At 44.6% G+C, this 11,436-nt stretch overlaps 1 protein-coding gene across 1 annotated transcript in view; it reads left to right on the top strand.

Moving 5' to 3' along the window:
- Window positions 1–10,476: 10,476 nt before the first annotated feature.
- Window positions 10,477–11,436, top strand: part of MORC4 (MORC family CW-type zinc finger 4) — a 49,168-nt gene continuing 48,208 nt past the window's right edge. Inside the window, exons 1-2 of the mRNA XM_080909828.1 lie at window positions 10,477–10,761; window positions 10,891–10,963. Of these exons, the coding sequence (XP_080765954.1) occupies window positions 10,660–10,761; window positions 10,891–10,963 (175 nt within the window). The 5' untranslated portion in view covers window positions 10,477–10,659. The remainder of the gene's footprint in view (window positions 10,762–10,890; window positions 10,964–11,436) is intronic.

Here is an 11,436-nt window from a genome sequence, read left to right as displayed (position 1 = left end):
TCTCTTAATATATCACGATTCCTTTGAGGTTACTCTCTAAGAGCAAAAGTCATTACTTTTTGGTAGGTATCAGGGGAAATGAGAAGATGAAGTTAAAAGTGAATTATTTGGTTTGCAAAGGACACTTGATTTTTTATTAGAATTTTCATACATGTATACAATGAAATGTAATCATATTGACCACTATTTCTCCCTCTAACGCCCCTAATATCACCCTGCCTGAATGTCCCCCTCTATACTTGATGGATTTCTTTAAATAGCCCACCAAGTCTAGTTAGCGCTTCCTGTGTGTTTCTGGTATTACCTAGATCATGGGGGATCTATCAGTGGATATAATGCAGAGAAAGAATGACTCTCCCTCCCCTAGCAAATATCCATTGACAACAGCTTTCCAGTAAGGAGTGGGGTTTGGAGATCATCCACCCCATCTATACTGGAATTTTGTAAACTATACTATGCACTTCCTCTATGCTAGCTTGATCTTGTGCAGGTTGTCTGTAGGTAAGCACAAATGCTCTGAGTTCATGAGTGCAAATAGTCACGTCATGACTAGAAGACAGTATTTTATAGCTTGCCTCCCCACCCTCCAGCTTACCAAAAATATTTTAAGCAGTGATAAAACATAAAGGCTAGATTAGAAGATATCTGAAACACACACAGTAATAGCTCTAATGGCAAAAGGATCTTGCAAATTGAAAAGTGAAAGAAAAATGGGTACTATTCATTGCATTAAGAAGTATTCTGAGATACTGTTAGCTACTGGGATGCAAGTTAAGAAATACTCTTTGAATCACCACCTATGAAAGAAAGAGGAAAATGTGGATTGACAGAGAAACTAATGTCTTACATAGACCCAAAGATGGTGTTACTTGAATGGCCAGTCAGAATCCCTCACCACTGTCTTTCAAAGTCACCCTGAGCATTATGACCGTCATTCATTTTCAGCTTACACCAGCATATCATGAGAGTCCAACCAAGCTCAAGCTATTTCCCTCCTTTGTCTGCTGGCTAGAAGGAACTCATACCTATGTACTGCAAGTGTGTGATTAGAAAGAGATGCAGGTAAAATCAGAGTGGATGACCTGTTCTGGCCCACATGCCAAAGAGATATGTGTGTCCCCTTGTCTTTCTGGTGCTGGGCCACTTCTTTATGAAAGTTTATTACTAGGCCCATCTGACATAGAATTTGGTGGGAATGACCAACCCTAGGTCATGATGAACAGTTGTAGCCACAAGCTTACTTGTTTTCCTATCATCCACTAGTTCCATTTATACCAGGACCCAAAGCATACATGGTATTTGCTAAAGGCCTATAGTTATCCTTTCTTAAGTCCTTGAGGTCTACATTGTGATTATCCCCATAGGCTTGCTATAAATTCCATCTAGCCATTTTCCTGCCACTATGGGATATAATGGTCGTGTGCTCCAAACAGCTTAATAGTGTATAGATGCTGCAGAGTGCTTTCCTTATTTGGCCTCTGCTCAAAGTATAAGGAATTTGTATCACCTAGTATATGGATCAGGACAGAGCTCCAGATGGAAAACCCTACCAGATCTTTCACTTCCTGTCTTTTACCTGAGTTGTAATTGCTTTATCCCCCACCCATGGGCACCTAAAATGTTACTGATGTGGCAGGGGGTGCCTTTAATCTTCACAGAGGTAATCTCCCATGCTCTGAGCAATTGTATATTGCTCAAGCTTCTAGTGTGAACGCAGTTTCTTGTTTTGATTAAGTAGATCAATGGGACATTCTGTGGGATAGCCAGCTTTCTTAAACTATTTCACAGCAGTATCTCAGAGAGCTAACAGTGCTATATGGCACAATGACAGAGGTCTATTGTTATGTGAGGGTGTGGCTCAGAAGCAGAGTGCTTATATGACGTAAATAAGAACACTGGAGTCAATCTCCAGCACAAAAAAAAGAAGAAACAAAGGAAGAAAGGAAGAAAAGAAATATCCCACAAACATGTATTCATGTCTAATTTTTGTGGATCTGAACCTCCTCACTGTGTTTTCTAAACACTACAGAAGGGAGGACCTTAACATATCAAATACCCAAAGGCCACATATTATATACATCTAAAGATGGGTTCATCTTCTCTAAGAAATATGCCACTTTTGGCACAGAAATAGAAAGTAGGACAATAATTTGATAATATTACAACATCTGTCATCTCCCAAAGCCTTTCTCACTCTGGAAATCAGAATGGAGGAATTCAGCACATGTCTGATTCTTACACATTGGATCTTTAAGAATGATAGTAACTTCAACATCTTCCCGATGAAAACAATATCACCTGCGCAATTATCCATTTTCAAACTTTTTTTTTTTAAATTGACAGAACCACGCAGTGGCTAAGCAAAATATGTACTTTAAATGTTTATTTTGTTCCATTGGATTTATAATTTGTTTCTGTGTTCTTCTATTTTCTACCAACCCCTCTAATTTTTGTCTGCATTTCAAAGAGGCCATTTCCCTCAAAACACTGCTGCATGCATATCTTTCAAGATCAATGCTCATTCCCAGGTTCTTTTGTTCTGTGGACAGTTTCTTTGTGCATGGTTGCCTTCAGGTCAATTTTCCACATAATAACATTAAAAAAAAAACTTCGATGATTTGATAATGCATATAGCCAGCTTATTCCACCATTTAAGTGTGTCTCCCCAAACATGCCCATTCACATGGAGCACGCCTTCCAGGTGATACAACACACAACACATACTTTAAATATCCCCGTGTACACACGTTAGGCAAGTGTTTCTTCCTTCTGAATGCCATGTGGCCCGGAGAAAATCTCAGTTACCCACTGGAGAGTGTGCCCATGGCCAGCTGGCACTGAGACTCACCAAGTTTCACAAAGACAGGTTTTGCTGAACCAATAAGACACCCCTGCCTGATGTGAAGCAACAGGAACCCCCTTTTCTGTCCCTCAAAATAGAACATTCCTCTGCTTTTCCCTAAAGTGCTCAGGCATCCTGGTCATAGTTTGTCATGATGAGAAAACAAAACCTCTAAGCACACACGATTCTATTCAAAGCCAGCAACCAAGCACAAGCAGGAGATTTCTTTTTAACGTGGCCGTGTTGCAGTTTCATGCCTACTATGACAATGAAGAAATGAGCTTCACTTAGGTTTAGTTAGGATGTAAGAACATAGACAGGAAGTGGAAGAGGCTCTGTTAGAAGTGCCTTCGGACATGGGTCTGGCTCTGCACCTAAATACTCACCCATATTAAGAGAAAACACACCAGTCATGGTGATCCATGCCTGTATTCCTGCTCACTAGAAGATGAAACTAGATCAGTATGCATGCAAGAGCATCTAGAGCTACAAACAACCCAGAAGGAAAGAGAGCTATCATGAACCATTTCAGTGAGAGTGCTTGCTTAGCACATGAAAAGGATACTCAGATCTCCAATAAATAAACATGTTTTCAATAAGACAATACATGTAAAGTTTGGGCCAAAATTAAAAAGAAAAAATAATCAAATCTCAATCTGTATACTTCTTACCCATATTAGTGCTACAATTTGTACAAAAGATGAAGCAAAAGTCAGAAAATTTGTGTGTGGAAATTTAGCTGTGAGCCCTACTTCTCCACCATGGGAGACAAGCCTTTCCCCTGGCTTAAGGGGCCAGACTTATGAACCGAATCACATTTAGCTCTCTCGGCGTGGCATTTCTGGTAGAGAATTCTAATTCCATTACAATTGAGCATTTTCTTATTGCTGTCACACTGGCAGGTACAGAGAAACTGTAGGCTGCAGCCTCTTGCTCAGCCTTTTCTCTCTTTTTCAGAGTAGACCTAAGCCAACCTGCTCTGCAGCCATCCCTCTAACTTTTCCACCACCAGCCCCTAGGTCTGAGCTCCAAGCCCTGATGCGCTCTCCTGAGCTTCTCACATAATTTCCTCATGTCTCTTGTGCTTCCTTCCCAGGTCTTAGCCAGCCCTACTGTGCCCCAGTGACCTCCTTCCCCAGGGAGTGTTCCAAGCTTAATTGTGCTCAAGTGTGCTGGCCCTTTATAGGCTTCTCTTCCTGTAAAGTAGCCTCACTAATTTAGCTCCCTGGATCCATTTAGATCTCTAATTGAGCTGTCATTTGGAGTGTGTCTTGCCCAGCCCTGCCCTTGATTTCCTTTGTATTCTGGTGATCTGTTTGCTTCCCCCGGCCTTTACAAATTGAGTTAAAAAATCAAATCTGTAAAACATGCCGTGCTAGTGGCTATAATGAAATTGTTTTAAATCTCTGTTTGAAATGGCTGTTTGCATTAGATTCCAAATGTTCTGTTTGGGATGCCAAAGCTTTTTCCAGTAGCAACAAGCCACTTGAGAAATAAGCATTAGGTGAAAATCAGGCTAGATCAGTAAAGTGGAAAGGCATTGGCTTCTAATAAGGAACTGTGGCATTAGAAACGCTCGCCCTCAGTGTGTTTTCATCTTCTGTGATTTCTTCTGTGTAGTAAGGAAGAAGTTTCGAGAAAATGTGAAGATGAAAACGCGAATCATAGCCTGGCATGGTGGTACATAACTAACTTTTTAGCTCCTGGGAGGCAGAGACAGGGAATCAGGAGTTCTGGGTCATCCTTGATTGTATAACAAGCCTGTCTGGAGCTACGTGAGACCCTGCCTCAAATGCCTTTCCCCTCCCTCCCCCAAAACAAGCAAATTACATCCATCCCGTGCTTGTAACGTGATTTGCGCAACTAGAGCCCGTGTCCAGTCTGAACTTAGACCCCTATCAGAATCACATGAGGTGGTGTGGTAAGGGTCTGAGAATGTACCTTCGTGACGTACAGGTGGTGCGGGTGCTGTTGGACTAGTGTAAACATATTGAGAACCTCTGCTTTAGGGGCTATGCTGAAGAGACAGGAAGGTCAAGGGACTCTGGACCCGGCAGAACTCGTGCAGAGGCAAGGATTGCATCACATGATCTGTAAGAGGTTCTAGCCGGCCGCAAGCAGGACTCAGCTGCCTACTCCTGGGTCTCAGTAGTTCTGGAGAACAAATTAAACCCAAGGCCTCATGGCACAAGCCCTGCCCTTAATGGAGTTTTGCTAACTCTCGCTGTCATGCTGAGTTCTTCCCACATGAGGAGAGGATGTGGAGGGGACTGAGGCGCTCATCTTCTCTAGAGCCAGTGGCCCATGATGAGCCCTGAGTTTCTGAGCAGTAGCCATTGGGAACTAACTACCTACAGTAACTCTCATGTGGTGGCTGAGAATGCTCATCCTTGAAAGGCCCAAGGGAAGCTGACATAGGGGATATGAAGTAATCTGTGTCCTTAGGGCTGAGGGGCCTGTGACAGCGAGGAACAGCCAGAGCCAGACCGGGGGCAGCTTGAACGCATACTGGGGATTTCGTTTTCATGAGTCAGATTTTGAAGTGAATTCATTTTTCTAGAGTTTTGAGTTTTCAGGAAGTCTGCCGGTTTACATACAGTTGCAAACTAGTCTTCAAACCACTCTTTGGATCCGGTAGTTTGGGTTCAGAGGAGAGAACTGAGTACAAAGTTCTGTGCAGCTTTATGCCCAGTGTTTCCTATTTGCTTCTCCCAACAACCATACACAGCAGGCCAAGAATTTCATCTCTTATACATGACTTTCCTAATATTCTATAGCTTATGACACTTGGATTCCAGCTGCAGTCTAGCTCCAAAGCCCTTCCTCCATGTTTACAGTTGCCTCTATTTTTGAGACACCCAACCTTCAGCAACTGCAAGGCAAGGCTGGCGGTCACAGTACAAAGATTCTTCCTTTTCCGGGAATGGCTTTGTTTGAAGAAAGCCTAAGATGCCGAAGTCTGTACATCATCCCTGGGTCCTGTGATTGCTCAAAGGTGGCTCATAAATATCTGGCTCCCTGATGCAAATAATGACCTCTTGGAGATTCCATGGGGATCTCCTGAAGTGTCCCTGAAGCTGTTTTAATTTTCACTTCCTTCTCTGGTCAGCACTGTTATCTTTTCCCCTGCAGGTGTTTATCCTTATCCTTCTCCCCAGATGCTCTGCTACAGGAAGCTTCCTTGGGAAGATTATCCTTTTCTAAGGTCACAGGCCAGTTCAGTGCAGGAGTCAGGGCAGGAACCAGTGCCTTCCTATGCTCAGCTTTAGAAAGGCACCTGGCTAATCTACCCTGATACCTTTGGGGGCTTCAGCACTTGGGGGATGTCATTTTAGGGAATACGTCAGAATATAGGAGAAACTCACACACACCCTGGATCCCACAGTCTGAATAATGCCCAGTAATTCAGTGTGATTCCTCCAGGGCAAGGCATTCAAACCTGTCCAAGTGAACAGAGGACACTATCCCATATGATGGTTCAGAGCTCATTACCCAAAGGCCCTAGACTTAGAGAAAAGGGGATCTGGTCTTTATTTTTACACCTCTGCCTCAGGACAGAAACTCACGGAAATGATACAGGCTTCTGCTCTGTCCTGGAGAAGCATTTCCTGTTCTGTGTCACAAACCCCAGCATTTCACAGCAGCCCAGTACTCTGGACTTCATCTTCCTTCACCAACAGGGCAGCTGCTGCAAAAGCCTTGTTTGGGGGTGACATAGTGAAACTTTATGGCATGGCCCTTTGATTGCCCTGTGGATAAGCAATAATAAAATTTGCATAGATTCAATTTACTGTCTTGTTTAGTGCTGCCTAATGGCACCAAAGCCAGGCTCCAGCCTCTTAGCAGCTCACTTGCCTCTGGGGAATTACTTCTGAAACAGAAAGCTGGAGAGGGTCTGAGGAATGCTTGGAACCCCAGCTACCAATCATGCTAAATGCTTATGAGGACACAACACCCCCCCCAAATCCCACAATGGTAAAAAATACATTCACAATGCTCAGAAGCAAGCAGGACAGGAGGACCATACATGCACACATTAGAAGATGACCGTGAGCCTGGTGAGAGATGGCCAAGGCTTGAATGTAAAAATCACAGGAAGAACAAGGCTTTCCAAATGATGTGCTATGTTTACAGAGGGAGAGATGGCAGTGGCTCCTTCTGGAATGAGGACTGGATTTGCCAGGAGACATAAACATTCCTGTTAAAACATCTTTAAAAACAAACCTTTTAAAAGAATTGTTTATTTTATCTGTGAGTACGTATGTGTAGCTGTGTGGGTTTAATTATTTTTGCACCAAAATAATACATGTACAGAGATTATTTTGTTGTTTGTATTTTTGTGTATTTTGGAAGCTTAAAGAAAAAGGTGAGTTTAAAAATAAAGACAAGCAGAAGGAATTCAAAGGAGAAATCTGGTTCAAAGATATCATCTTGAGATATATATATATATATATATATATATATATATATATATATATATATATATAGTTTTTATTATGTCTTTCCAGTTAGTTTTTTTTATCAATGGGTTCTACACCTATACATATACTCATATATTTTATTATATACAGGTATTTATTATACACATAACATTACTTATGCATATGCACATATAATTATATTATTTAGCTAAGTTTATATAATAAATATATTTAACCAAGCCCAGATTAAAAACATTTTAAACTGAACAGGTACACTTTTTAAAGAAAAATACAGCACAACATTGATTTACATAGCATTTACATTTATTACACATTAAAGGTAATCTAGAGGTGATTTAAAGTATATGAGAGGATAAGGTAGGTTATATGCAATTGCTGCACCATTTTATGCAAGGTACTAGAGCAAATACAAAATTGTCGTCTTTAGGGGTTCTGAAACCCCTGTGAACACTGAGCTGATTGGATGTATATTCTGTATATGTATCCATGTTTAAATGCATACATAATACTTGATTTCCCAATAAAAGGTACCACGTTACACAGTGCTACATGTCTTTTCTTGTGGAGTCTCTTTCTATTTGTGCCAGGTAGAGAAAGCATGGGCAAATCAAAGAAATTATTCCATTCAGAAATTATTTGATGAAACAATGGTGTTTTTGTTTTGGGGTGGGGAGAGATACTTATTAAGGGCAACGGGTAAGGGTCTATTGACAGGAACATGGGCAATTCAGGCAACAGCTTTTCCAGAAAGCCTCACTCCAGCATGGGTTAGTACTCCCAAAAAATCTGCATTACCAGAGGACCCTGGGAAACGTGCACATTTCTATACCATGAAAGACTTTCCTCTTCCCTATCAATTGTTTCCTGTCTGTATAACCTGTTACCCACTTTCATGAGCCTCGTGAGGAAAGTTAATTTCTCAAAATAAGAAAAGAAAGACATACAAAAAGCCAGTACAGTATTGCTCATCTGAGCTCAATGGTGCAGGCCTGTATCTAACTCCAGCTACTTGGAATATTGAGAAGGATGAATGCATGTTCAGCCTACTTGGGCTCCAAAGTTAGTTCAAGGCCAGCCCAAGGAACCCCTACGAGAACCTATCTCAAAATAAAAGGTACAAAGTGAGCTGGAGAGACATAGTTTGGTGATGGAGTGACAAGGCCCAATCCTAGTATACATGTATTCGAAACTCTCAGTATGACAGAAATGACACCTCACTCTAGTTACAATGACAACATGACAAAGAAAGCAATTGCTGGTATGGATGTAGAGAAAAGGAAGCCTTTATACACTGTTGCTACGGATGCAAATTAGTACCTCCATTACAAAAAAAAAATGTGTGGAGCGCCCTCAAAACATTTAAACATGGAATTACCTAGACTCAAACACAGAATTATCTAGAAATCCCCAAACTGGGTGCATAGCCAAAGGAAATGACATCACTATAGAAGAGGAGACATCTACACTCATGTTAGTCACAATAGCTACAGCTTACATTTAACTTAAATGTCTGATAACAGGTAAACTAAGAGAGGTGGTTAAGAGAGGCAATCATCAGTAGAAGTTGGCCAGCAGGTAAGTTACTAGAAGGAATAATAAAGTCTGACGCTCTGCTTACCATTGGCATCTACAGTGAACAATAAAGCCTTGAAAACTTCTAAATAGCTAGATGTTTTAAAAAAAACTTTTCGTTAAAGACAAAAGACAAATGTAATGCTGGGCACGGGGACCCTCGTCTATGTCTGAGTACACACCGGGGAAGGACTAGGCAGGGCCCGGGCTAGATAATAAGTGTCTCGAAAACAAAGGGGTCTGTCGAAATCCCTCAGTTAGCAAAGTGCTTGCTGTGCAAGGTAAAAGACCTAAGTTCAATCCCCAGAATTTAAAAAAAGCAGGGGTTAGTGTCCTTTGGTAATCCTTACCTCCAGGAGACGGAAATGAGCAGATTGCTGGCTGCCTAATCACCCCATGCTTACGTGGTGCTTTCTAGGCTGTCGAAAGACCCTGTCTCAACAAACAAGGTGGTGACCTTTGGCTTCCACATACACATGAAAACCTCCCCACCCATATGGGCACACACACACACACACACACACGCACACACACAGAGGCTAGAGATGTAGCTTAGTCGGTAAAACATTTGCCATACAAGTCTGAGAACCCCGAGTTCAGATCCCCAGCACCCACAAAAGTGACTGCAACCCCAGTGCTGAGAGGGTTGGGAGTAGTGACCAGTAGATCCCTGGCTGCAGATGCAAAAGATAATGGTGGTAGGGTGCTTCCTTGCGTAGTGTGCTCCTAAAGGGTTTGATGCCAACACCACATGAAAAAAAATAGATGCTTGCTGCCAGGCCTGAGAACTTGAGTTCCAGCCCCAAACTTTTCGATGGGGGGATGGGGTGGAAGGTGAGAATTTACTTCCTAAAACTGCGTGCTGATCTCCATATGTGCACACGGACACACAAACACACAAACACACAAAATAAGTAAGTGCGGTAATAACAACAAAAACTGTTTAAAGTTTAAAAATTCAGGTAGTGTGAGTTTGTAACCCCAGCCCCAGAGACACCAGGCTTCAGTGTCTGGCCTTCAAATGTAAATGGTGTGCAAACGATCTGCCCCCAAGAACACAAATGCACAAAGCTGCATCTTTATGCACATTCTATAACTTAATCAGTCCCCTATTTGCTGCAAGTAAATTCCCTTTCTCCTATTATAAAGTCTCCCTGGCTGTTTGAAGGATCGGTAGGCAGTTTGCCAATTGCATTCTAGAAAGTTCCTGGTGCTTCCATACACTTTCGAAGCAGCTACTGGGAATAATTTCCCTTAGCTCCAGTCTACTATCTTCCCAGATAGCAAAACGGCAGTCCTTCGAAATTAAAAGACTTGTCTTATCCTGCCTGTTAGTCATGCAGCCTAAGTGGGACTCCAGAAATCCCATGCACGCTCTCCCTCCTCTTGCCACATTCCCGCCCCTCCCCACGCACCGCCATCCCCCCTCCCCTCGCTCTTTCCCGCTCGGCCGCCTGGCCTATGGCAAACGCCAAGAATTAATTAGGGGCGGGGATGGAGGAGCGTCTGTCAGGAGATCGCCATATTTCTGTACGGCCCAGGGGCAGTCCTGGCAGTCGGTGGGTCAGGAGAGGTGCTGACAAGGCGGGGCGGGTAGACGCTCGGTTCCTCAGGCTTCACCCCTCCCGCTGGGGACAGGTGGCTGCAGTGCGCCCCGCCTCTGCCAGCTGCGAGTGGGAACGAGAGAGGGCCAGTCCGGGACGGCCACCGCCAGCTGCGAATCGGGGGACAGCGCGTTCTAGTGCGGGGACAGCCGGCCCAGGGGTCCGGCAGCAGCAAACGGGTATCCTGGCGGCCAAAAAAATGCTCCTGTACCGCGGGGCCCCTACGGGCCCTGGAAAGCCGGGGGGCGGACTGGCCCGGGCGGGCAGCGTCCCGCAGGCCTTCAGGATCCGCCTGAGCACGGTAGGTTGAGGGGCCCCCGAGGGGACGGACTCGCGCGAGCGCGCACGGGTCCCAGGGCTGCGGGGGGCGCGCGGGGAGGGCCGGGCGAGCCGAGGCCTCACGGGGAACGGGACCTTCTTTCGCCCCCAGATGAGCCCCCGCTACCTCCAGAGCAACTCCAGCAGCCACACGCGACCCTTCAGTGCCATCGCGGAGCTGCTAGGTGAGTGATGAGGGCGGGCCGGGTGGCGGGTCGCAAGCCCAGGGCAGAGGTGCCAGCGTGGTGCGGTGGACGCGAGAGGAATGCACGAGGCGCGTGGGGCGGGTCCTCCCGGGGCGGGCTGGGGGGCCTCGGCCACGGTGTTTTCTTGGGGGGGGGGGCAAGGAGGGTGGGGTAGGGTGGAGTGGGGGGGGGGGCGACGGGACTAGATCGTGCCAAGGAAGCGAGGTGTGTACTAAGAGTTTGGTAGGCTTCCCGCGCCGTTGTTCTGTCTGGTTCGTGATGTTCCAGTCACTTTAGGATTCTTAGTTAATAATCAAAGAGCAATGCATAAAAATATCAGGCCCCGAGGCGCCTGGATTCGACCGAGGCTGGCGACCGACAGAGGGCCCTAGGCTGGCAAAGGAACAGTGCGGAGGGCCATGAAGAGTAGTTGGAAAGATCTGGAAACGACTTCTTTAACTTTAGAGACGAAA

The sequence above is a fragment of the Micromys minutus genome (assembly GCF_963924665.1).
Source record: "Micromys minutus genome assembly, chromosome: X".
In the NCBI taxonomy this organism is placed as follows: Eukaryota; Metazoa; Chordata; class Mammalia; order Rodentia; family Muridae; genus Micromys; species Micromys minutus.
Note: the sequence above shows the minus strand (reverse complement) of the source record. Positions and strands in the feature narration are given on the sequence as shown.